The sequence below is a fragment of the Nipponia nippon genome, unplaced genomic scaffold (assembly GCF_047370975.1).
Source record: "Nipponia nippon isolate SJK-2023a ecotype South Korea unplaced genomic scaffold, ASM4737097v1 scaffold_35, whole genome shotgun sequence".
Taxonomy (NCBI): domain Eukaryota; kingdom Metazoa; phylum Chordata; class Aves; order Pelecaniformes; family Threskiornithidae; genus Nipponia; species Nipponia nippon.
This window is the reverse complement of record NW_028262353.1, coordinates 74,669-100,754: the sequence shown is the minus strand read 5'-3', so window position 1 is coordinate 100,754 and position 26,086 is coordinate 74,669. Positions and strand designations below refer to the sequence as shown.

Sequence of the window (26,086 nt, the reverse complement as noted above, 5' to 3'; positions counted from 1 at the left end):
GTGCATGTGTGTCTGTTCACATGTGCACAAATGCACGTGTGTGTGCTTCTGCACATGAGCGTACACAGATGCATGTGTACAGGGGTATCTGTGCCGCTGTCTGCGCCCTGTGTACTCATGCACAGGTGCATGCATGTGTGCCCACCTCTGTGTATGTGCTGAAGTGTGCAAATGTTGCATGTGTGTACACGAAGGCATGCGGGTACCTGTGCCCGTGTGTGGGAACTGTGTGTGTGCACAGCCCCCTGCATGGACATGGGTGCATGTGTGCGCAGCTGTGAGTGTACAGGACAGCCCGCGTGTGGGACCCATGCATGTGCATGGATGGTGCGTGTGGGGTGCGCGCAGGCCCCGCGCGTGTGCAAGGCCGTGGCGGGCGCGCGTGCCCCGCGTGCGCGCGTGTGCAAGATCCAGCCCGGGTTTTCGGAGTGGCTGGAGCCGGCGGCGCTCCCGGCCGGGGTCTCCGTCCCGAGCGCGCTCGGCGCCGCCGCCGCCCAAGTTGGCGGAGCGGGACCAGCCGCCCCGCCGCTCCGCCAGTTTTGCCGGGACGCGCCGCCCCCGTGGGGCTCCGGCAACTTTCTCTGGGCGCCTGGGGCGGGCCGGGGAAGTGCGGGGGGCGCCGCGCCGTCCCGCCCCGACCGCCAGGGTCCCCCTGGATGTGCCGCTTCTCGCCCGGACCTATCCGCAGCCGCAGCTGCAGCCGGGGGAAGGGGAAGCGCGGAGCCGCGGGACCCGCCGCCCCGCCCGGGGCCGCTCGGAGCTGCTCGGAGGTAGGAGCCGTCGGGCGAGTCGGGGCCGCGGGCAGGGGCTTGGGGCGCCCGCGGGCCCCTGCTCCCCGGAGGAGCTGGGATAGCGCCAGACCCTCCGCCGGGCCGCGCCGGGACCGTCCCGCTCCCGCGTCCCGTCGGCGCCGGGGGGACTTCGACCGGGGCTCCCAGCGCGGGCCGCGGGCCGGGAGCGGGGTCGGGCAGTGCGGAGCGGCCAGGGCCGTCCTGGGTCGGACGGGGCGAGTGCGCTCGGGGGGACCGGCAGAGCGAGGCGGGCAGAGCGCCCCGGCCCCGCCGCGCTCCCCGTCACGTACACTCGCGCTCACACCCACTCCCACGCCCTCACGCTCCCGCCGGGCTTCGTGCGCCGGGTGGGTGGGCTGCTCTGGCCGCGCCGCTGCTGTGCCCGCCCGGTGAAGCCCCTCGCAGCCCGAGGAGGGGAGGGCTGGGCGGCAGCAGGGTGCTCCAGGCTCCTGGGCAGGCAGCCCCGGCTCCAGGCAGCTCCGCCGCTGCTTGGGTGGGGGGTGTTGGACCGGGAGCAGCGACTGAGTGGAAGTTACTGCGCTGGTCCTAGTGACGCAGCAGCTGCAGGACTGTCCCCGGGTGCACATGAACGGTGAGCAGTGCCACCCGCACTGCTGGTGCGAGCTCCTGGCCATCCTGAGCCCTCTTACCCTGGGCCAGTCGTGGTGTACGCAGGGTTCCTCCAGCTGCGCCATGGGCCTCTGCACCCAGCTGCTTTGGCAGGGCAGAGAGCTGTCTGGCCCAGCTGCGCGCCTCCCAGCCAGAGCAGACGGCTGTGTCCCCCTCCAGCAGTACCCACTGTTCCCACGGCCCTGGGCAAGGCTCCGAGGGGAGGAGGGTTTCGTGCTGGGACAATGGGTCCCCCTGCTCTCCTGACAGCCTGCCAGGCCATGTGGGCAAGTGTCTGGCAGGAGCGAGGCGCAGGGAGATTCTGCGTACCCCAAGGAGCCTCCCAGAAACCGCGGCAAAATGCCCAGCTCCTGGTGCACCTCGGCTTCCCAGCCCTCATCCCACGGGCCCTCAGGCTGCGCTTCTTCCCTCCCCATGTGGGCTGTAGCAGAGGCTGCCACAGAAGTGCCGCACGCCTGGGAAACCTAGAATCATGGAACCATAGAACAGCCCAGGTTGGAAGGGACCTCAAAAGGTCATCTGGTTCAACCGTTTGTGGGAAAGGGAGCCTACATGAGTTTATCAAACCTCTCTGGTTTTGGGGGGAGGGCAGAGCTGCTTTTTCACATGGCTTATGGAGCACCTTGAGTCCTTGCCTGTGCCAGTTCTGAGTGTCTGTCAGTCCTCCTGCATGCTTGCGCAAGGACTGCTGCTGGCTTTAGTACTTGGAGAGCTGGGGGCAGGTGGGTTGGGTGAGGGAGCTCAGCCTTGAGTCCCCCTACAGCTGAGACCAGGCTTGACCTCTCTGACAGACGGCTCCAAGTTCCTCCTGTGCCCCACTGGATGCTGACCCTTTGGCTGCCTTTCTAAAGCCTCCAGGACCGTTGGGTTCAGGTGTTAGCTGTGCATCACTCCCTGGCTGGCATGAGGAGCGTTGGGCTGGCGGAGCAGGCTGGCCAAGGTCAGGTGTGGCACAGAGGAGCAGGAGGGAACCGGCATTGCCAGTGTGAGACGCCCCTGAGCAGGGCATTGTGAGACCTGGTCAGCCCAGCTTGCAGCTGAACATGAGATAACTGAGCCTACGCGGGCACAGGCCACCCTTTTTGGGGTCTGACCAGAACTGCCTGCAGGGCACCCTCAAACTGTACCAAGCCCTCAGTGAGCCAGGAGTGCAGGAAGGCTAAAGGCAGAGGAAAATTCTCTCTGGAGAATTACCCCCTCTGTGTCATGGTGCCTTGGGCCAGGCCCTGCACACACATGTGAAGCCTAGATGGTCCCTAACCAGAATGGGGGGCACACTCAGCACTGTGGTGACAGCCTGAGGGCTGCACCTCTCCTATGAGGATGGAGAGGTAGGCAGCTGGGTCTGAGTGGGGCTGGATGGTTGTGGCATTTGCAATGCCCTGGAAGGGATGTGGGGGCCCAGCAGATGCTGCTGGATACCCAGATACCTGATTTTTCCCCCACTCTGGTCTGTAAGCTATGTGTGGCAAACCTGACCTGATGGATGCAGCATCCTGAGGCTGGGCATTGGGTTTTGATGAAGGGGCAGGTTGGGTGGAAGGGCAGAGGAAGCAGCTGGATGAAGTTTCTACTTCAGAAATTCAGACCTAGGAAAACTTCTCAGTGTGACTAGGTCTCCTGTGTCCAGCTGAGGCAGAAGCTGCCTCTGTGGGAGACAGGGGATGGCAAAGGCACCTACTGTCCCCTCCATGCTGTTGTGGGTGTTTGAAGCTGGTTTATTGATGCATAGATCTCTGCATAGTGTGAACTGGGTTGGTCCACGCCCTCCCTTGAGCCTTTCCCCAGCACAGTGAAGGTTACTGTTACTCAACAAGGGTCTTTGAGGGCAAGGGCATCTGCTGGAAATTGAGACCCTGGAGCAGATCCGCACCAAAGCTCCTTGTGCCTGGTAGGACCCCCAAATTCCCCAACTACCAAGGATCCCAGCACCTCTGAGGAGATTGGCACGTACTGACCTGAGCCTGCCAGTGCATACGCTCATGCATCTGCCAGCCCAGCTGCTACTGTGTGCATGCATGAGCTCCCAGTAATGCTTGTGAGTGGACTTGAGAGGCCCTCTGGGCATCTGCTTGTAGCTAAGTCACTGGTTGCTTGCGGGGGGGGTCCTCATCTCCCCCATGTTCCAGGGTCTTTTCTATCACAAAGACAAGCACAAAATCAGGAGCAGGTTGGGAGCCGAAGGTCACCAGGCCCCTGTGGCTGGTCTAGTGGGAGGTGGTGGAACAAACTCGGTACTGCATTCCCCTCGTGGTGCTGGAGCTGACTGAGCTGTGAGAATCTCCCTGGAGCAGGCAAGTTTCCATCCGGGGGAGTGAGTCAGAGTGGACACCTTGTGACGCGTGCTGTTGTGTCAGGGCAGCCTGAGGAGAGGCGAGTGTTGAGCTTGGGCTTGGAGGGGGATTTGCGGCACACTGTCCAGAATGTGTGAAGGGTGGGTGGGCAGATGGGCTGGAAGACATGAAGGCCCTTCTTCCGGCGCAACTGGGGGATGCTCTTAGTGACAGACGGCAGCCAAGGACTCCAACTGCAGTGCTGGAGAGGCTGGCCAGCCTGTAGTCCCTGGGGAATACCACTCTCCCCACCACTCCGACATGCTGTACAAGTGTGCAAACCATTGCACATCCATGCACCTGCACATGCATGCACTCTCATGTATATATGTTCACATGCGCATCTATACTATGCATATCCACGTGTGACATGGCTTTCACAACACGATATTTGTGGTGGTGTCTTTCCTTCTTTCTACAGGCCACTGGTCCTGTTCTTGTCCATCTGTACTGACATACTAGAAGAGGGAAACCTTGAGTGTCTGGTAGTTGGTCAGAAGGGACAGCAATCCTCCTACAACCAGAGCGTCCCCCAGAAGCACGTATGTGTGTGCACACCTATGAATATGTATACAGAGGGGCCTGTTTGCGTGTGTATGTACATACCTGTATGCACGTGTGCACAATTACCTGCCTGGTTGGTGTCTTGCATCTGTGGTACTGGAGTCTCTCTGTCTGTGTGCCTCAGTTTCTCGTGATATCTTCTCTTGGTGTTTAGCAATCCCAGTGATATGATAAATAAAAAAGGTCCATTGGGTGGGTCCTTGGTGAGACTGAGGGGATTCTTCTACAGAAATCCTCACAGCAACACGGCAAGCGTACCCACCCCAATCCTTATGGCACATCAAAATCCTTCAGAAGCTGCAGAATAACAAGGTGAACAGCTGATAAAATAGCTGCCTCGGAGTGGGAACAAGCAGCAAAAACAGAGTCGGGTTTCAGCTCTGCTGCATTCGGGTCTGAGGCTGGGGCGGGGATGTTTCCAGATGTGGTGCAACCCCACCGTCAAACTCCCACCCCTGATCTAGGGGGAGCAAAGCCCTGGCTGGTGCCTCCCATGGTGGCAGAGAACATGGCCCTAAGTGATGGGGTTGCTGTGTGTATGGACAGAGCAGGTCTCCAGTAGAGGAACAGGAAAGCAGGCATCTGTGCCACCCACCTCCACCAGTGGCAGGTACTTCAGGAGACACAAATGTGTCCCAGCAGGCAATAGATCACTGGGGACTTTTGGGAACAGCCCGAGGGCACTCCTACCACCACCTCTGAGCAGACAGAGGAGGTCTCCTGGCCCAAAGGAGGAGCAACTTATGCTTCCTAAATCCCCAGGTGCTGTGCTTACCTTGCTCCATGCTCAGCATGTCAAGAGGCAGGCAGTTCCACAGATTAAAAGGGATTGCTATTGCATATCTAATCCTTTAATGACTTCTGAAGCCCCTGCCAGGTCCTGCACATCCTCTTGTTCCCATCTTCTGAAGAATCCTGCAGGATGGGGCTGTTCGGGTGGGAACAGGCTCAGTGTGAACTACCCTGACTGCAGCAGGATGACAGATGGACACTGCAGCCCACTGCCTACCATGTCCTACCTTCGCGCCCTCAGGACGGCAGGATTTCCTGCGTTGCAACCCCTGTTCTGGGGGTGTCCCTCCATGTATCACACGAGCATGTTGGGTTGGGGGTGATGCCTTGATGCCATGGGAAGGAGCTGTGCCTGGCAGGGGCTCCCACAGCCATGACTCAGAGCTGGGCTTTTATGGGTCCCACATGTTCAATTTTGCTGTTTCCCTCCAGCACTGGGAAGGAAGGGGAAAGCATAAAAATTCCTTATAGCAGCTGCTGCCATGTGTGCACCCCCCCTTACCCTCACCCTAAAACTTTGCCTCCACCCAGACTCCAGCCCAATGAAGGTACGGGCCAGGGAAGTGGCTTTATGTGAGCAATTTGCAGGGGTAGTGTGTGCTGGGGGCCAAAGCAAACAACATGCAGGCCCGCGACAATTGCCTGCCTGCCCTTGGACCACCTATTGAGCACCACCACTCCTGCCCAGCTTTCCATGGCTTCCTGAGTGGCTCAGCTTGTGGTTGAGGGCCGGCAGTCCCTGCTTTACAGGGGGAACAGGCGCAGGGAGTGCGGAGCCATGAGCTTCCACCCTGCAGCCCTCCTCCATGGGATCTGTGCCCTGAGGTACACTGGAGACTGGGCAGCTAGGGCTGCACCCGAGGCTGGCCTGCCTTCCTCTCTTGCCAAAGCACACGTGTGTTCGCGTGTGTTAACGTGTCTAGAGGCATGTCAATGCATGGTCATGAGTGGGTGTGGATGCATGTGGGAGCGAGAGGATGGATTGTTTTGCCCCCTGCTGAGATGCAGCATATGGGTGGTGGTGTATTGTGGCTTGCATAAGGCTGTGCTGCTGGAGGGATGGGTGGGCTGGCGAGGGACCTCTGGGTCCTTACTGGAAGTGGTGCGAAGGGCAGAGAATAATTTTGGCATGGGGTAGGGAATGAGGATGTGTTACATTTTCTGAAGGTGGCAGCCAGGGCTGGAGAAGGCAGGGAGAGAGAATCAAGTGGAGCATGTCCTGAATCTGTCCTGGCACGGATATGTCTGCCCCTTTCCCTCCACACGTGTAAACTTTCCTCGAAGCTGGTTCTTCTCTGCCTCATCTTTTCCATGCAAGGGACCACCTTGGAACGAGCTTGGCAGCCCACACCAGCATGGGATCACGACCCTGAATCTTGTCCCCTTTCAAACCCCCTGAACCTGAAGCAATGTGCTTTGTGGCAGCTGCAGTCCTGGGCAGATTAGCTGCCCCATGCAGAGGAGCTTGGGCTCGCCCTAAAAGCCTGGCCTAACAGTGGGGTCAGATGCATAGCAAGGCAGCTGGGCGGGAGGTCTGCACATCAGTTCTGCTGAAGGCAGAGATGAGAAAGTGTGTGGGGTCAGGGGAAGCAGCTCCCCAGTGCAGACTGGCTTGGCCCCAACTTGGTCCCAGGGCAGAGAAAAGGGGCTTCTTCCAGGGGGGAATTTCACCGTCTTTGCCCTACTGTCAGTGGTCTTTCCCCACCCCGAATGGGTGCCAGCTGTGGTGCCTGGGGAGGCTGTACAGCATGCAGGAGAAATCATAGCTGGGGAGGACTGTGTTGACACTGCCAGACCCCATCTGTCCTGGGAGGCAGCTAGGATGTGTCCCCTTGATCCTGCCTGGACTGTTGCTGACATGAGGGAGCATTGGCTCTCTTCCAGCCTTGCTGCTTGCCCCTATGTACGGCAGCTCAGCCTGGCCCTCTGCTGTGTTCCTGTTCTGTGTCTGCAGAACTGCCCCGGCTGTGGCTCTGTCTGAACTGCTGCCCCACTGCAGGAAGGCAGATCTTAAGCCAGATCAATGATTTTCCTAAGGCCCTGTAGGGTTAAACCAATTGGGCATGTGGCTGACCTTGGGTCACAAGATGGCTGAGGCAGGGTTGCAGGGGTGTCAGCCGGGGCTCTGTGCCTGTGGCAGGCTCAGGGGTTTGCTTCCCGCAGGGCTAGAGCCCACCTCTCCTGAGGGGGTGAAAAGGATATGCAGTGGTGGCCTTCTGGGGCGTCTCACTACTGGACCCTGCTCTCTGTCTGCCTCTTCTCTCTGCTCTGGCCCTCCCTCGCTCCCTCAGTGAGTAAGGGTTTGGGGTGACTGGGCCTGCAAACATATAGCAGTTCCCCCCTCCCCCCTAACGACTGTTGTAGCTCCCCACATGCGCACGTAGACATGCACATATGCACATTTCACACATGTAGACATGCACAAGCACACATGCAGCCATGCATGCAAACATATACATCTATGAGTACATATACACAAGCACCCCTCCCAAAACGTAGTCACACATAAATACAAATCCCTCGCCACACATGCAAACACATACGGCCAAACTTGTGCCTTCACACACACACGCTTACAGAAACACAGATGCCCCCACGCATGCACACAGAGAGCCCTCCCGCAGGCCCCCCACGCTGGGGGCTGTGCTGGGCGGGTTGATGGATTGTGCCACACACAGCTCAGTGCTGCTGGTCTATCGGCTGGGATCTCGGCCGTATGGGCTAATCCAGCCCTGACATCACATTCCTCCACAGTGGGACTCCGGGGCGGTTAACCCTGCCGAGGCTGGGCCTGGGGCAGGAGATGATGGGGACAATGCCGAGGTGCAGACAGGGACACCCACCATCCCTGTGTGCTGGGCTGGATGGCAGCCATCCTGATGCAGCACGCTGCACTCACTGCTGTGGGCTGGCCGACCTCTGGGCTGTCAGAGGTGGTCGGGAGCGGGGAGCGTTCCGGGTGCAAGGCAGAAGCTGGGATGGGGGTCTGCCCTGTTGCAGGGTGCGGTGGGGTGCAGCCCACGTCCTCCTCCTCTTGCAGTCAGGTCTCCTAAGGGCGTGTGATTCCCCTGTCAGTGCCTACATCTGCGTCTCTCCCTCCTTCCTGCAGTCTCTGCTCCACCACCCATCAGTGTAGGCATCCCTGCTGTCGTCCTGCGGTACAAGCTCTCTACATCTCTTTTCCGTCTCTGCCTTTTGCGCCTTCTCCTCTGTCTCCTTCCCTTTCCCCTCCCCGTTCTCCAGTGTCCTCAGGAAACTGGAGCCAGATGACAGATTTTAGATGTGTTTGCAGGAAATAAAAGGCAAGGAGCTGGGGGGGGGGGGGGGGAGGGGGATGGCCAGTCCCGACCCCCTCCTGGGCCGCGTTTAGGCGTCTGGAGCCAGCCCTGCTTCAACTGCTCCAGCCGCTGGCTGCACTCCTTGTTTTCTTGGCAGAGAGGAGGAGGAATGTGTTTCAGTTTGAGTTTCTTGGCAGGAGGAGACCGAGGGAAGATTCCCCTCAATCCCGGCTGCGCCTGGCTCTCAAATTTATGCCCATAGGCTGCGACTTGGGTGGGCCGCGGCGGTGTGCGGCAGGCGGGGGAAGCGAGCGCGGCGGTGGGGGAGCCGCGGGCCAGTTCCCATTGGCTCCCTGCGTCCCCGGCCCCCTCCAGCTTCCCCTGCTCAGGGGGCCACCAGGGTTCGGGGAGCCCCTGCGGACCCCATGGACTGGGGGGAGCATACTGCAGCTGGGACCTGTGGGCCCTGGGCACTTTCTGCCTTACATAGCCCCCCCCCCCCCCCCGATGGTGCTCAGCAGGGGGAACGTGCGGGATTGGAGAGAGCCATGTCACTGCTGTCATGCCCGCCTGGCACCCACCTGCCTGCACGCTGCCCCAGCGGGGAGCAGCTCACCAAACTCCTTCCCTCTGCCTGGATCCAGGAAGGAGAGGCTGTCTCGGCACAGCGGGACCCTGACCCTCCTGCTGTACCTCGGTGGCCAGGGACTGGGGAGGGTGGGGACCAGAGCCTCACTGAGCTGCCCCCAGACCTGCATGGTGGGTGCTGGAGGGGACACAGAGGGTATAGCGCCCCAGGCAGGGAGATGGGAGATGGTGCGCAGGGCTGGGGAGTCATGAGGTGGGGGTAATGTGCCTTGTGCTACATACCTGTGTGTTCCCTGTGTGTGGTGGTATGCTGTGCATGCGTGTGTGCTCCATGCATGTTTACATAAACCTGTGTATATGGATGTGTTGTGTGCATGTGTGCTGTATGCATGCATATACAGCTTTGCATGTGTTCCATTGGATTTAACGTGTTCTCTGGTGTCCATAAGTGTGTGTGCGCTGCATGTTACACAGGTGCTGTGTGCATGCACATGGCGTTTGTGTGGTGGTCACTCTGCAGGTGTGTGCACACATGCTCTGTGAATGTGTGTGTATGTGTGCAGGGATAAAGCAGGTGGTGGGCACAGCAGGGGCAGGCACAGCTGTGCGTAGCAAGGCAAGGTAGAGGGGAACATCACAAAGGCTATGGGTAAACTAACGCTTTTCTTGGAAGCGGTAGATGCCCCACAGATGGTGCCCCATCTGCTTGGAACTCAGGGCAGCAGGACAGCAAGTCCCCAGTCCAGGTTGGGGCGGGGAGCTGTAGGCTGCTGGGCGCTAGCTGGGCTCAGGGCAGAGCCCATCGTCCCATTGCTGCTGCAGCAGGTGGGTGTGCCTGTCTGGACAGGCACAGCCCCACTCGCCTTTGGGCTGGGGTGGCTGCCTATGGCTACTGCACTGCATGGTAGCAACCTGCCTGCTGTCGTATAGAGCAAGGAGCTGCTGGTGGGTTAGGGCTATGGATCTGGGGCAGCCTGGGGAAGCTCAGGTGATGGTTTTCGGGAGGGGGAGACAGGGAACTTTGGCTTTGCTGAACTCCAACCCCCCCATCATCTCCCAGCTGCACATATGCCTCTCCAGATATGTGCAAATTTATGTTCATGCATGTGTGTGTGTGTGTCTGCACACATGTGAATAGCTGTGTGCACAAAGGGCTGGTGGGGGGTGCTGTGGGTGACTCCACAACTAGACAAACTTCTGTGAGAGACTTGCAAACCCTCTCTTTGTTAGATGTTGTGGCTGGGGTAGGGGGCAGATGGGAGGTTTCCCCTGGAGCTAATCGCCTAACCTTTGCTGCAAGGCCCAGGTCCAGCAGGCAGGTAAGAGGCCCTTCCTCTGCCACCCTCCCACCCGCCGGTTTCCTATGCATCTGTCTTTCCCTTGCCTGTCCCCAGCACCGTCACCTTCCCGGGTACCTCCCTCCCCCTTTGCCTGCCCTGCCGCCCCCCCCTCCATTCTTCCTGGCTGACACTCTCACAAAGCCCCGAGACAAGCTTTCAAAGGGGCAACTCATGCGGAAGAATTGCTGCCCCCCTTACCCACACCCCCCACCCCGGTGCTCCAAAAGCAACCCAGCACTTTCCCAGCGGGGTGAGGGGCTCCCACTCCCCCAGACCCCTTGTTTGGGGTGATTCTCTCGGTCTCTCAAAGGGGGAGGCTGAGGGGGCAGGAGGCCTTATTCCCAGCACCACCCACACATACGTCTTTCTCACCCTGTGGTTGTTTCTGCTTCCAGAGCCTCTGCCCTTCATGTAAGCCCTCAGAGGTCTTGGGGCAGGACAGTGACTATGGGTGGGGATGGAGCTGTGGGCCAGGACCTGGGTGTAGAGGCTGAAAGGCACAGCCACGGTTGGACATCTGACCACGGGCAGGGCCAGGCGGAGGGCAGGAACCTGCAGGCAGGGATGCGATAATGGGCTGGGCTGAGCCCTGTGGGCAGGGGTGCGATGTGTGGGTGGGACAGGGCAGGGTTTTGACCTGCAGGCAGCGTGGGGACCCATGGGCAAGGCAAGGGCTGGGTGAGACCTGCAGATGCTGCAGGGACCCATGAGGAGGGCAGAACAGGGTGCCAGCTCGGGTCCTTTGACCAAGAATGGTTCTAACCGCCTGTGCCTTAGTTTCCTCTTTTGGCAGTTAGGGCTCGCAATTTTTACATCTATGTGTGTGCTTGAGCGCGGATGTTTGTGTGGATGTCTGGGTGCACACGTGTGTATTTCATTACCCCTGCAACAGACACTGCAGTGGGCTTGGGCCTCTTGCTGGGACAGGACCCTCTTAGTACAGCACCAAGCACAAGGGCACCTTGCTAAGTCAGTATCTGGGGATGCTTGTGATGGGTGACCACAGGGTGCCCTGCAGTAGTGTCACTGCTTGTGCCAAGCTATCAGAGGTGGCCTTGAACGGGGCAATGGTCTGATCTGTACTGCTGTCCTGGGGGCCTGCCAGGCACTGGGGGCATGGGGACAGACACACTTGCTTTGGAGGGGGTGGTGGATGGCCTCCGTGTTTGGCCAAGTGGCTGTGGTGACACAGAGCTGCCATGGCTTGTACCTCCTGCCCCCACCCAGCCTGCCAGAGGCATGCAGTTTTCCGCATGGTTTATGCCTCTGCAGTGTCAGCAAGGGAGGAGAGGGATGTGGGGGGCTGCACCCTGGCCCCGCAGACATCTCTTGCACCAGCCCCTTCTCCCTTCCAAGTCCATATGGGCCTGTGCCCCAGGCAGGGAATGTCCCCCAGCTCCAGGGAGAAAGTGGGAGCCTTTAGGGCAGGGGCGGGCCCCCCTGATGGGAAGGGAGCACCAGCATGTGTACAAGTGGGAGGGGGCAAGGGAAAATGCCATGGGCCACCACGGCAGGGTGGGGGGTCCCTGAAGATTTTGGGTATACAGAGATGTTCATCGGTGGTTTCTGCTGAGTCAGATGCCCTCTCGCCCACTTCCTCTGCCAAGGACCCTCATTGCTCGTATCTGTGCCCCAAAATGGGGGGGACAGGGTCTCCCCCTTTGTCACCTGCCCTTCCTGCCTTGGCAGTGCCCCCGGGACTGCCCTTTGCCGTGGGCTCGGGGCAGAGGTCTGTGTTGGGGGCTGCTGTGAAGCAGCAGCACAGAGGTGGCTAGAACAGAGGGTTGTGGTGCGGCGCCACGGCGGGAGGTTTCAGGCCGTGGGCAGGGCGGGGATGGACGTGGGATGTGGGGAGGTGCAGGGCGGGGATGGACGTGGGATGTGGGGAGGCGCAGGGCGGGGGCGCCGGGAGAACCTCCGGGCCCGGGCGGGGGGCGGCCCGGGCCGTCCCGTTGCCCGCCGCTGCGCTGTGCTGCGGCGCCCCCTGGCGGGCACGGGACAGCGCCGACCACCCCTCGGTGCGGGGGCCCGGAGGGCGCGGGCCTCGCGGGTGGGGACGCCAGCCCACCCTTGTCCTCCTCAGGCCCCGACCGGCTCCAGCCCCTCGGCGAGGACCAGATGTGCTCCTGAGCCTGGCCAGGCCCTGCCGCGACATGTTTAACCCCATCAGCCCCCCGGCCACCGGCTACGCTGAGCACTGCTGTCTGCGCCCACCCCACGGACCAACCCCAAGTGCCTCAGGGCCACAAGGTAGCCCCCTCGTCCTGGCCAGTGGCTGGGCCTGAGCAGTGCCTGGCACGGGTGCAAGGGGCACCCGACTTCAGATTCCATCCTTGGGTTCAGGGATGCTTTGGGGATTTCCTCTCCTCTTGTGCCACCCACCCTAATACGTCTTCCCGTCTTTCTCCTCCCTTCTGCCAGGACTTGATTTCCCCTTATGCCATCAGTCAAACCTCATGAGCAGTCACCGTGGTTATGGGTTGGTGCCAGGAACCGAGCACCCAGGCAGTGGTGATGGTAAGTCTCCAGTCTTGGGAGGGCATAGGGCAGGTAGGGCTTCTAGAAGGGGTTTAGGCATCTCCTGGGGCTTGTGTTGATTGTGTCAGGAGTGCGTGTGTGTGCTGAGGGGTCTGGGCAGTGAGGATGAGGGATGAGTCTGCTGGGGCTTCAGGTATCTTTCCTGGAACAGTGATGCCTGTGTGAACAGGAGGATTTGTGTTGGCTGTGGCCAAGGAGATCAGGCACTTTTCTTGGGCCTGATGTCAGCTGTAGCAGGGAGTACGCATGTGTAAAGGGGTTCAGGTACCCCCTAGGAACATAATGGCTGTGGTGGGGAGGGGGGACACTTTTGAGCCTCGCCACAGTCCAAAGCCAGCAACAAGTATAAATTGGGAGACGAGTGGCTGGAGAGCAGCCCTGCAGAAAGGGATCTGGGGGTGCTGGTCGGCAGCAGGCTCAGTAGGTGTCAGCAGTGTGTCCTGGCAGCCAAGAGGGCAAACCGCATTCTGGGGTGCATCAAACACAGCATAGCCAGCTGGTCAACAGAGGTGATTATCCCGCTGTATTTAGCATTGGTGCGGCCTCACCTTGAGTACTGTGTCCAGTTCTGGGCCCCACCATTTAAGAAGGATGTGAAGTTACTCGAATGCGTCCAGAGGAGGGCAGCCAAGCTGGTGGCAGGGCTGGAAGGCATGTCCTATGAGGAGCGGCTGAGGACTTTGGGTATGTGTAGTTGGGAGAAAAGGAGGCTGAGGGGAGACCTCATTGCTCTCTCCAGCTTCCTGAGGAGGGGACATGGAGAGGGAGGTGCTGATCTCTTCTCCTTGGTATCCAGTGATAGGACGCATGGGAATGGCTCAAAGCTGTGCCAGGGGAGGTTTAGATTGGACATTAGGAAGCATTTCTTTACCGAGAGGGTGGTCAAACACTGGAACAGGCTTCTGAGAGAGGTGGTCGATGCCCCTTGCCTGTCAGCGTTTAAGATACATTTGGACAATGCCCTTAATAACATGCTTTAACTTCTGGTCAGCCCAGAATTGGTCAGGCAGTTGGAGTAGATGATCATTGTAGATCCCTTCCAACTGAAATATTCTATTCTATTCTATTCTATTCTATTCTATTCTATTCTATTCTATTCTATTCTATTCTATTCTATTCTAATTCTATTCTAATTCTATCCTAAATCAGAAGCTAACTGGCACACTCGGGGTACTCCTCCAGGCTCCAAAGCACCAGGCTTGTGTCCTTGGGGGTTTCTTCAGCCTCCTAGGACCCATGCTGAGAGGAGTGCCCCCCGCTCTCTGCTGCCATCCCAGGCTCACGGTTCTCAACGCCCCGTGGTGCAGGCAAACTGGGCAAGAAGCGGGCACTGTCCATCTCACCCCTGTCAGACTCTAGCATTGACCTGCAGACGGTAATCCGCACCTCACCCAACTCCCTCGTTGCGTTCATCAACTCCCGCTGTGCCTCTGCCAGTGGCTCATATGGCCACCTCTCCATCAGCACCATCAGGTGGGCACCAGACTTCAGCCCTGCTGGCATGCATGCAGCCTGTCAGTAAGGGAGCCTGAATGCCGATTCCCAACTCGGGGAGTGCCTGGGGTGAGGGCTAGGGAAGGCGGGAGCAGAGTGGGACGGTGGGTTAGGGAAGGAGTGGCTGGGAGTTCAGACACCTGGGATCCCTGGCTCAGGAGACCTAAATTTCTGTCCTCTGATGGTGTCATCTGCTCATCCCTCTTGCTCTTTGCAGTCCGTCACTGGGGTACCAGAGTCCACCGGGTCAGCAGAAGGGCCAAGGTCACCTGTACAGCCACACCCCACCACCACCACCATGTAGTTCCCATGAACACCCGTCCACCCGCCCAGGGCTCCTGCACCATGCCCCAGCTCGTGGGACCCTCAAACACTGCCAGGTAAGGGAGCCTTGCATCCATATAAGTGGTGCATCCCATATAAGCAGTGGTCTGGTGGGCATCTCAGTGCTCACTGCTTTCCACTTTCCCCCTGCTCCGGTAGCAGCTAAAGTTGGAGTGGAGCCTGAGCAGCCCTCTGACTGTCAAATACCCAGAGGAGAGATCCGAGGGTGACATCTCCAGTCCAGTTTCCACAGGCACCCAGGTACTCCCCAGGCCTTGACACCCCACCCCCCCACCCCCCCCACCCCCCCCCCTTCCCCAGGGCTCTACACTCCTCCCTGGCACCACTTCCAGTAACAGGGAGTACCTGGTAGTGCTCATCTGGCTGTGCTCCCCCAGGACCCCTTGCTGGGGATGCTCGATGTTCGGGAAGATCTGGAGAAGGAGGATGGGAAACCTGAGTCTGAGACTGTGTATGAAACCAATTGCTACTGGGACGGCTGTGCCAAGGAGTTCGATACACAGGAGCAGCTGGTGCATGTGAGTTAGGTCCTGCCTGGGTACACCCAGTCCCAGAACTTGCCCTCGGGCTGCTGGCTGACATCCCCCTGTCAACCCATGACTCCTACTCTAAGACTGTCCTATACTGAACCACTGCCCTCCCCCCCACACCCCACCCTGAGAACTCACCACACAGGTGCACAATGTTGGAAGCTGCCCATAGGAAGGAAGGGACATGGATCCTCCACTTCTTGTGGGCAAGTTCTTCATGACCCTCCCATACCATGGCCCTAGGGGGAACACCCAGTCTGGCCTTCCTCACCCCTGGGGCAGCTCTCCTGAACCACTGGTGCATCCAGACTTCCTCCTTTGCTCTTTGTCTCCCTCCAGATGCTCCAACTCTCCTGTATCCCCTTGACCACCCGTCAGACCACCTTGACCCCCTATGTCTTCTCTTGGTCCTCCCAAAATAGCCCCCAGCCGTCTCCTGTATCCCCTGCCTCTTCTAGACACCACCTGATCACTCTGTTTTCCCCTAACATCTGGTGTCTCCACCTGCCATCCCAGTCCCTCTATGTCCATTTCTCCCATGATATTCTCTTAAGACACCTATATCTCCCTGGGCCTTGGTGTCCTCCCCAATGCCACCAGCGATGCCGCTCTCTCCTCAGCATATCAACAACGAGCATATCCATGGGGAGAAGAAGGAGTTTGTGTGCCACTGGGCAGCATGTTCCCGGGAGCAGAGGCCCTTCAAGGCTCAGTACATGTTGGTGGTGCACATGCGACGTCACACAGGCGAGAAACCTCACAAATGCACGGTGAGCTGGCATGAGCCTTTGCAAAGCCTTGGCTAAGCTGTGGTGCCTTGCACCGGGCAGAGCTTAGGGCAGGGTGAGAGCTGGCCTGTCTGGTATATGGCATTGAGGGGGACGTGGTGAGGAAAATGAGGTGGGACAGACAGGGTAGTCAGGAGCATGGTAGTGCATGATAGAGTAGGGTTCATGTGTGGCAGGCCAGAGCTCGTGTGATCAATGGCACGGCAGAGATGCACATGAGGTAAAGAGGTATGTAGCAGGCTGCGTACAGCACAGCCATGTGGCCAGTGCATAGTGAGGTGGCATGACATAGGCCAGAAGGGTAAAGGGCTGCGCAGTGGTGTGAGGACATGCACCTGAAGGAGGGCAGGTGTGGTGTTTGTTGGTTGGGAGGTGTGATACGTGTCCATGGCAGAAGTGCCGTGGGTATGTAGTGTGGGGGTGATGTGGTACAGGGTCTGTTGAAGGTGTGTGGCATGTTTCACCCTGCTTGCCTGCACAGTTCGAGGGCTGTAACAAAGCCTACTCACGCCTGGAGAACCTCAAGACGCATCTGCGCTCACACACGGGTGAAAAACCCTATGTGTGTGAACACGAGGGTTGCAACAAGGCCTTCTCCAATGCTTCTGACCGAGCCAAGCATCAAAACCGCACTCACTCCAATGAGGTACAGACCCATCTGGGGCTCTTTGTACCCTTTTGGGCTCCCCGTATGCCTCCTGATTAGTTCCGTACTCTGAAAACTGCCTGCATCCCTGTTTTTTTTTCTGTGTGCCCCAACTCCCTCGCCTGCTCTAATAAAGTATGGCCCCCTGCTCCCTTGCTCGGTCACATGCGTCAGGCTCCTTTACCCCCTGCCTCGCTCCTGTGGAGCACCATCCTTGCATTCTTCCTCTGGCTCCCTATGACCTCCTCCAAGGCCCTACTGTAGCACCTAACGTGCCCTCTTCAAGGGGACTCAGCCTCTTTGATCCCTTCCCACCCTCAGTTCCCTCAGTTCCCGGGCCTACTCGAGAGGGAGGGGAGGGGGATTTATTTGATGCCCAGCTGGTACTTTGTTAGGAGGGGTCTCTAGTCAGAGTGAATGCCCTCCCTCCACCGTGCCTACCTTTTTTCCCTGACAGAAGCCCTATGTGTGCAAGATTCCAGGCTGCACCAAGCGCTACACAGACCCCAGTTCCTTGCGCAAACATGTGAAGACAGTGCACGGCCCTGACGCCCATGTCACCAAGAAGCACCGAGGGGATGTGGTGCCAGGCCGTGCACTGCCCACCCCCAGCGGCCCCCCAGACATGAAGCAGGAGAAAGACACAAATGGCCCCACTGAGGCCCGGAAGGATGAAAGCAAACTCTTGGTGCCTGACTTGGCCTTGGTAAGGAGCTGGGGGTGTGATGACGGAGAGAGGCCTGGCCAGGCCTGTCGGAGGAGTCAGTTTGCATGGTAGGGGAGTTACCACATCTGGCAGGGTGCGGGCTCGCAGGTTGCATTAAGTGTGTAGTGGATATCTCACCCCCTTTTCCTTGGTTAATGTTTTGGGTACCCCCTAGAAGCCACAGCCCAGCCCAGGTGGGCAGTCGTCGTGCAGCAGCGACCACTCCCCACTCGGCAGCACCACCAACAATGACAGTGGGGTGGAGATGGCAGGCAACGCAGGTGGGAGCTACGAGGATCTGTCCACACTGGAGGATGTGGTGCCCGGTGAGCCTATGGGCACCTCAGGGCTCATGGCCCTCCACAAGCTAGAAAATCTTCGCATTGACAAACTGAAGCAGATGAGGAAGCCATCAGCTACCAAGGGCCTGAATTTGCCAGCCATCCCTGGAGCCGGTGAGACTGTGGTTCCCTCCCACCTGGACGCAGGGCCAGTCCCATGGGCACTGTGTCAAGAGAGGTCTGGTTTGCAGCCAGAGAGGTTTCCACACCTTCCTTTCACTAGTGGTGGACCCCCACATCTAGGCTGTGCCCCATCTTTGGACTCGATGATCTTAAAGGTCTTTTCCAACCTAAATGATTCTAAATTATCTTCTGCCCCCTCTTTGTTGCCATCACTTGAATCTGCTTCCTGTCCTACCAGGCACTAACCACAGAAGAGGCCACATCCTGGTACTGGAGGTGGCTGCCTGTTCCTCCTCCTCTGACCACTGGTGCCATGCTGTGTCCTGAGTGCCCTGGTGTAACTCCTTTTCTTTCCTCAGGCCTGCCTGGGGAGGTGCCTGGGATCTCTGTGCCACCGCCAGCTGCCTCGCACCGGCGCATTGCGGAGCTGTCAGCAGCAGAGATGGGTGTACCACTGAACGAGCGGAGGAGCAGTGCCACCAGTACCATAAGCTCAGCCTACACCGTGAGCCGGCGCTCATCCCTGGTGTCCCCATACTTGGCTGGGCCATGTCTGGGTGGCGAGGCAGGGGCAATGCCTGGCGGGGCAGGCCTGGCAGATGGCTATGACCCCACCTCTCCGGATGAGTTGCGATGCTCCAGTGATGCCAGCCACTGTGGAGGGCTGCCAGGTGTGGGCAGCCTTACCCCAGCCCAGCGCTACCGTCTCAAGGCCAAATATGCTGCAGCCACAGGTGGTCCACCCCCAACCCCGCTGCCCAACATGGAGCAGGTCGGCATGGGTGGCCACAGCAGTTTACCTGCGGACTACCTTGGGCCAGCTGAACCCCGCGTCCCTGCAAACGGTTTGCTGCGAAGGCACAGTTCCAATGACTACCCTGGCTATGCAGGCAGCGTTCCCTCTCACCTGGTGCCTCGGAATGGTGTGCGGCGGGCCAGCGACCCTGCCCGGACCGCAGCCAACCCTCATGCTGTGCCCAAGGTGCATCGGTTTAAGAGCATGGGTAACATGAATGTGCCAGGAGTGGGCAGAACTGCTCTGCAGCCCTTGGGTGGTTCTGATGCCAACCTTCAGCGCTATGTCTTCTCCCCACGCCCACCCAGCATCAGTGAAAATGTCTTCCTGGAGAGTGTAAGCATAGAGGGCCGAGGCACGGAGTCTGGCTTGCTAGAGATGGAACAGTACTTGAACTACCCCGAGGAAAGCTTCCCATGCCAGGGGACAGGTGTGGAGCTCCAGTGTGAAGGCCTCTATGGCAGCGCTCACCGGACCATGCGGGGTATGCAGCTGAACCCAGGAGGGCACGGGGACATGGAGGAGGGGTTGCTTCAGTCTGAGTTCTCCCTCCCTCAGTGCCAGATGAACCAGCACTTCACGAGTATGCATGCTGGCAATGGGACCATGCTAGCTCCTTGGGATGAACCTCCCCAAGGCAATCTGGAGATGAGTTCTGGGCAGTCGAGCGTCGGTGCCTCTGCTGCTGCCATGTCTGGGCCATGTCACCATCAAAGTACTGAGTACCCACTACCCAGTTCTTGTGGGCAGCCACCCAAATTCGTGAGCTCATGCCAGGACAGTGGATTTTCTGGGGGGAACCGGCTTAACCGACTACAGATCAAATCTGAGCAGCGCTACCCAGCACCTGCCCCAGCACTTGCTCCCTGCCAGAACGCCAAGCTTGCTGGGCCCATGCAGCCTCCTGCATCATTTGGCCAAGCCATGAATGTGGGGCCTGGTGGTTACCAGTCTGAGGAACAGGCACCTGTCAGTTATATGGGCATGTTGAGCCTGGGCACCAGAAGAGCCCAGACCCCCACCATGCAGACCAAAGAAGTGATGGTCCGTAACTATGTGCAGGCCCAGCAGGCTCTCATGTGGGGAGACCAACTAGCCTCCAAGGGGGCAGAGGCTGGCATGGGACTAGGCAGTGAACCTGGGCAGTGCCAAGCCATGCAAGCACCACTGTACCTCAGCCCCAAGTACTCTGGTTACCAAGCCAAACCAGATCACCTGCAGAGTCTGGCAGAGACCCAACACCTCCTAAATGCCCCATGCTTTGACCCAGAGATGGTGCCACACCCACCTGGTGGCCCTAAACCACCCGGTCACCAAAACAATCTGAACTATGCGGGCAACCTGGCTCAGCCAAATCATTCCTATGAGGGAGTGGAAGCCAGCTCCCGGCGTGTACTTCGCTTGCCCCCTGCCCGCCCCACACCTGAGGGGCCAAGTAATGCTCTGCTGTATTACCCAGGCCAGGGCACACATGTGCAGGTGGGCAAAGGTGGGCATAAGCTGCTGGGCCAAATGGCAGCAAGCTGTGGGGGTCCTGGGCATTATGGTAGGAGCTTGGAAGGACTCAAAGGCAGCTCATATTACTACCTGGATTCAGGGGAGCAGGTGGCCAACAGCCTGGACTCCCTGGACCTGGAGAATACGCACCTTGACTTTGCTGCCATTGTGGAAGATCCAGAGACACCTGCACTGCTGCCTGGGCCCCCAAGCCCTGCTGGTGGCCTCCTGCTTCCTGCATCTGGTGGTGCCAACATGGCTGTGGGTGACATGAGCTCCATGTTGAGCACTCTGGCAGGGGAGAGCCATTTCCTCAGCTCCCTGTCCTAACTAGGAGGTACCAGCCATCAGGTGGGCATGTCTGCATCCGGGGGGGGCCCAAACTACATTTGGGCAGAGGCGTGAAATCCCTTCTCACATGCAGCTTTATGCCGGGGGGGGGGGGGGGGGGGGGGAAGGGGGAGAAACACCCCAGGAGTCTACTCTTTTCCAGTCTGTGAGTGTCAGGCTCTTTCAGGGGAGGGATGTTGCTAGGTCCCACGCAGCCACAACCCTGATCAGGTGCTTCAGGTCACCTTTTGTGGGGGGAACTGGTTTTACTGAGCCCTTCCATTCCAGTGCCTGGAACCTTTCCCCGCTTCCCCTGGCCCTCTGGACAAGGTGGCCCTGTGCAGTCTTAATGTCGAAACCAAAGAAGTTACACCCTCCCCAACATTGTGGGCAGGCCCCATCCCTATGTTCCCACTGCCTCCCCCCCCCACCCCCCCCCCCAAATCCCAGTCTTTGTCAGGACTGCAATCACTCCTTGCTTGGCAAGTCCACGTACCCCCCTCCTGCCCCCCCCCCGTTTACATCTTGCTCAAGGAAGGAGAAGGGAGAGGCAATTCTCCACCACAGGGATGGGGAGGGGGGCTTGGGGTGCCTGGCACTGCCTGTGTTGCTCTGTACATAGTGTGCATATGTGTATGTGTCTCCTGTGGGTGTTACCCCAGCCTTTCTTTTGTTTGAAAGAAACAGCAGTGCCTCCCCTCCCCATTAAACCCTTTCTCAGGGGAGTGTGAGCTGCGTGCCTTTTTATCCCTGCAGATGGGCTCCAAGCTGGACCCCTGTGCCAGGTGCTGTACAGCCCCCCGTGCCCCCCTTCCTCTTTCCCTCATCTGGGACCAAGACCCACTTGTGCCTGGCCCTGCAGAAGCAGCGTCTGTCTCCATCCCCCGTTCCCGCCCCGCTTTGGACTGGGGATCCAGCCATAGCACATGCTGCACAGGCAAACCACACGCTGATTCCCACTGTAGGGGTGGGGGAAGGAAAGGGCAGTGCTGCCTCCATATTGCAGACCTGGCAGCGTTGAACAAAAGCACCAGCAAAAGCACAGCAAGACCCACATACACTTGGAGGCATAGTCTCAAGGTATGGCTCAGTGCCTCTGGGGCTGTGCCTGGATCTGAGGCTTTTCCTTCAGACCGTCTTGGCATCTCTGGGGGCTACTCTGGGGTCTTTCTTAGGCATTGGGACACCCCCTTGGCACCTCTAGAGCTGTTCTGAGTGCTGGGGACTCTTTGTAGGGTCTCTGGGACTGCCTAGGTGTGTTTGGGGCTGCTGTGGGGCTTTTCTGGGGTCTCTGGATGGCCTTTTGATGGCTCTCAGCTGCCATGTGTTCTCCAGTGTTCTTTATGCAGGCTGCGGCCCCTAAGGGCACACTCAGTGTCTTCAGGGCAGCACTGGGCATTTCAAACCTATAAATTGGGTAGTTCAGGCCATCCTCTTTGGGGATGTTCCAGGGCTCTTTCCAGGCTGTCAGTACATTGATGGGGTTGTTCTTCAGGTCTCTGAGTGGATGTCTTTGTGCTGCTGGAGCTGCTCCAGGTGTACTGGGGCATTTCCAGTTATTCCAAGGCTCCTGCAGATTCTCTGGGCTTTTCCAGAACCTCCAAGTCATGCTGAAGAGCATCTTTTCCGATCCCTGGGCCTGTTCTTAGACCAACTGGGGTGCTTTCAGGGTCAGAGGCTATCCTGCCAGAGTTTCGGGGGCTTTCCGGGACCTCCCAGGTGCTGCGGGGTCTCTATGGCCGGGGTGTGTCCCCAGGGGTTACAGGCTCTGGGCCTTGCCCGACTGCGGGAGCTTCCTCCGGGCCCTAAGGCCCGTCCTCCCCTGCAGGGCCGCACCTCGGACCCGCGGGGAGAGTTCGGGGTCTCCAGGACTTGCTCCCGCTCCTCCTCCGTGGCCTGCGGGTCTGTTTTGCGGGCAGTTAGGAGGATCCCTGCGCTCAATCCCGGGCCTGCACCGGCGATTTCCATGGTGACGGCTCGGCGTCAGCCCGCAAGAAGCCGACGGCGCTGCGCGCGCAGCTGCCTCACGCGATCGCAAGCGGGCGGGGAAAGCCCCGCCCCGCCGCGCGGCACGCTGGGGGCCGCTCCCGCGCTCGGCTGCCGTTCGCCGCGCGGCTGCGTGCCGCCTGCCCCGGCCCGGGGCTGCCGTGCCGCTGGGCCCCGCCGGCGCGACATCCCGGGCGTCGGCCAGTTGGAAAAGGGCTGGTACCTGCTCCGCCGGCGTTTTGCGCTGCCCTCCGGGACTGGGCAGCGCCCTGGGGGCTCTGCCGCCATCGCTGGGGCTCGGCTGTGTGCTGATGGGGGGTGCGGGTAGGGCACTGAAGAAGCAGAGAAAAGCCTCCTCCGACACCCGGGGCAGAGCTGGTCCCGGCGGGTGCGGCGGTTCGGCGTGTAATGTACCGTAGCGCTGCCGGGTTTCCGTGGTGGGAGAGGCGATGTGGTTTAGCTGTGCCGGGCGGAGGGCCGCAGTTGTGCCTGGATTTGAGGGTCTGCTGGGGGCAAGCAGGGGTCCGTAACCCTGAAAAGGGAGGCGGGAGGCAGGTCTTGTTTATTAGCAGTGATAAGCGACTCTTTTCCTTTCCTTCTTGGGAAAGGGATAAGAAAATTTTCACTGGTTGCTCTAGGCTTATCGTTCTTGGGAGGGGATGAAATACAGGATTCTCTGAGCTGGAACTGTAGTCATAAAAAGAAAATAACAAAAGAGAAGCAAAGCTCATAAGAAAAGCTGAGTTTGTGATCACGGTCTGATGTGTGTCGATGGAGGTGTCCAGGCACACAGGAAAAGGCATGTGGGATGGAGGGAGCGGGTGGAGTGTGTTGTGTTGCCAGCCAGATCTCTTCCTAGCGGTGCCCTGTTTCTTCCTTCCAGCTATTACAACGCTTAGGGTAGGGCTGATGCAGCCTTGTCACCGGGTTTCTCCTCAGTAATGAAGTACGTCTTGTGCTGAGGACTGAGTGAGGCTCAGCAGGGGATAGCAAGCGCCGTCAGCAGGCTCGGTGGGGCTGAGCAAGTCTAACACTTGGTGACGTGGGCACTGGGGTTGTGGACATGCAGTGGGGGAACACCGGCGGGTTGCAGACAGGAAGGCTGCAGTCAACGGGGAGGCTTTGGAGAAGCTGCCATAGAGGCAGAGCTGAGGGTGGGTGGGTGAAAGGAGACAGCTGTTGGGAGTGCCTTCTGGGGACAGAGTCCACGTAGAACTATGCTGAGGATAAGTGAGGTGGGAGCCTTACAGGAGAGAGGGGTTTGGAGGTAGGTGGGGAGGGTAGGCCTGACAGGATGGCTCTGGCTCCTCTTTGCCATCTGTGGCACCAGTCAGGCTTCATCTGTCTTGCCTATGGGGGTTCTGACTCCCAAGCTCTTATTTGTATTATTCCTGCCGCTTGAAATGCGTGCTAAATGCATCATTGTGCTACCACAACGCTCACCTCACGAGCACTAGCTGAAATCACCAGTCCCTTCTGCACGAATCAGATGTCTTGTCTTGCTCTCCATGCCGAAGCAGTGAGTGTTGCGTTGTTCTTGTGTCGTAGGTTTTTCTTGCCAGCTGTCTTTGCTTTGGTTGTCTCAGGTTTGCTAGCTCTTCTTTGCATGGGGCGCCATGCTTTCTGCAGCCTTCAGTGTGCCTTTCCATGTGCCCCAGAGCCCTCGGTGCGCCTTTCAGAGCGACCCAGACCTTGCACAGATCAGGTATGCCTTCTGTTGTGTGGAGTTGTGCATCATGGCATTCCAGGTTTGTAGGCCCTACTGTCCATCTTTCTTACTGCTGGTCATCTTTGTTTTGCTGGCTCTTTTCTCTAAGACAGCACTCTCTGGTCCTTTCCCACCTGCCTGTGGGTGCCCATGTCTACTGTGATCGTCTTGGCCGAAGTCTTTCAGTCTGGCCATCTTGATGACCACCCTCTCAGCTCTGCTGGCCTTTCTCCAGTCGGAAGTACTTGCTGATCCGTCTTGCCTAGTTGTCTGTGCTTGTATTGTGCCATCTGTGTTGTGATCTTCACGGCCTAGGTCTTTCAGGTTAGCCATCTTGCTGTGTCAGTACTGCTAACGATTTTCTAATGAGCAGCATTCTCTGGCCCTTCTTTTCCAGCAGGATACCTGTGCTACAGTGTTGTGTGTTGTATAGCTTTTCTGGCTGGCATTCTCTTCTCTGCTTATTGTGTTCTTCTGATGGCCTATTCCTGAATCTAGCACAGACAGTTCAGGGATGTTCTTACGCTGCTTTGTGATTTTTGTTGTTGTTTTGTTTTCTTCCTGGTCTGGGGTTGTCTTGCCTGTAGGGTTCCAGCTGTGGAAGCAAATAATGCTCATGAATAGTGTATGGAGGAAGGAGGAAATAATAGGAGGGCACAGAGTGGAGGCAAGGAGTGGGGGTAGAAGCAGAAGAAGTTGCAGGATAGGGTGGCTGTCAGGGAAGTCATCAGCATGTTGATTTGGGTTCGGAGAGTGTGAGTTGTGTGGTACTGGTGGGCTGTTTGGTTAATGGCCAATAAGGAGGTAGGTGCCTGGCCCTTTCCTCATAGGTGCTGCAACTGACTGATGGTGGCACAGCGGTTTGGCTGGCAGCCTGGGGCGAGTTTCTCCTGGCTGGTGGTGGACAAGTGCCAGGGCAAGAGAGCTCCTCTGAGTTGCCTGGGGCACCTGCGGTTCTCATGCCTGCTGATAACGATGCCACCCCAAGGTACTGGGGAAAGGGGAGATGGCACCACACAGCAACGGTACCAGGCAGGGCAGGGTCTGCCTGGAGGACCTATTTGATCTTCCCTGGCTTTTCTCCTCACCTTCTGGTCTGAGGTTTCTCCCCAAAGTGTCTGGCTGCCTGTTGCAGATGCAGCCATGCTGCAGCTGCAGGGAGGCAGGTGTAAGCAGACTTACAGGCCCAGAGCCTGGGCTATGGCTTTGTCAGTTGCACTGAGATGGGCCACGCCAACAAGGCCATCAGCACCCTCAAGGGCCTCAACTGCAGACCAGGATCATCAAGGTGCCGGCCACCAGGGGGTCCCTTGGGGAGGGCAGGGGGGACAGATACTGGGGTCTCTTGGGGGGGATGGACACCAGGGGGTCCTTTGGGGGGTGCTTGTGTGCGGATGATGGGGTCCCTCGGGGGAGTGGACACCAGGGTGTCCCTTGTGGGGAAGGGGGGTGAAGCAGATGCCTGGGTCCCTGAGGAGGGGCCCATGCGTGGGAGGTGGTTCTGGCGCCTGGATGCCAGGGTCCCTAGGGCTGACTGCCCACCCAAGGTGTCCTATGCCTGGCCTAGCGTGATCTCCATCTGCGATGCCAATCTCTGCATGAGCAGCCTCCCCAAGGACATGGGCCTGGAGATGGAGCAGCTCTTCTCCCAGTACAGCTGCATCATCACCTCCCACATCACCTCCCCTCGTTGACCAGGTCACGGATGCACCTGGATGCCTGGGTCCCCCCGGGGGAGGGGGGCTGCCCAGATGGCTGGGTCCCCAGTAGGGTCTATGGAGTGGGGCAATGGCTCCTGCATCCTGTGGGTGGGCAGTGAGGTGTCTGGATTGGGGGATTCCTTGGACACCAGGGTCCCACAGGAGGGTCTGTGTGTCTGTTTGCAGCTTCTTGTGGTTTAACTTGTTAACATAAATATTACCTGCCCCCAGCCTGTGTGTGC

The 26,086-nt window shown here is 58.7% G+C and overlaps 1 protein-coding gene across 2 annotated transcripts; it reads left to right on the top strand.

Annotated features, from left to right (window-relative positions):
• The first annotated feature begins 509 nt into the window (after window positions 1-509).
• Window positions 510-20,525, top strand: GLI1 (GLI family zinc finger 1). Of its 2 annotated transcripts, none has more exons than XM_087771144.1 (12): window positions 510-770; window positions 12,400-12,566; window positions 12,738-12,833; window positions 14,132-14,327; window positions 14,566-14,728; window positions 14,832-14,933; window positions 15,071-15,211; window positions 15,844-15,993; window positions 16,493-16,657; window positions 17,115-17,363; window positions 17,542-17,818; window positions 18,187-20,525. In XM_087771144.1, exons 2-12 carry the CDS (start codon window positions 12,470-12,472, stop codon window positions 20,448-20,450), a joined length of 3,900 nt encoding a protein of 1,299 aa, XP_087627270.1. In that variant the 5' UTR covers window positions 510-770; window positions 12,400-12,469; the 3' UTR covers window positions 20,451-20,525. The 2 variants fall into 2 exon arrangements, with proteins under 2 accessions (XP_087627270.1, XP_087627269.1); XM_087771143.1 differs by having other exon boundaries at window positions 17,539-17,818.
• Window positions 20,526-26,086: the final 5,561 nt, after the last annotated feature.

What these genes read in the sequence shown, in the direction of transcription:
- GLI1 (XM_087771143.1), top strand. Translation starts at nt 12,470, where the DNA reads ATGTTTAACCCCATCAGCCCCCCGGCCACCGGCTACGCTGAGCACTGC. An exon ending in CTCTCCATCAGCACCATCAG is followed by an intron (nt 14,328 to 14,565) that starts GTGGGCACCAGA and finishes TGCTCTTTGCAG; the next exon opens with TCCGTCACTGGGGTACCAGA. An exon ending in GCCAGCCATCCCTGGAGCCG is followed by an intron (nt 17,819 to 18,186) that starts GTGAGACTGTGG and finishes TTCTTTCCTCAG; the next exon opens with GCCTGCCTGGGGAGGTGCCT.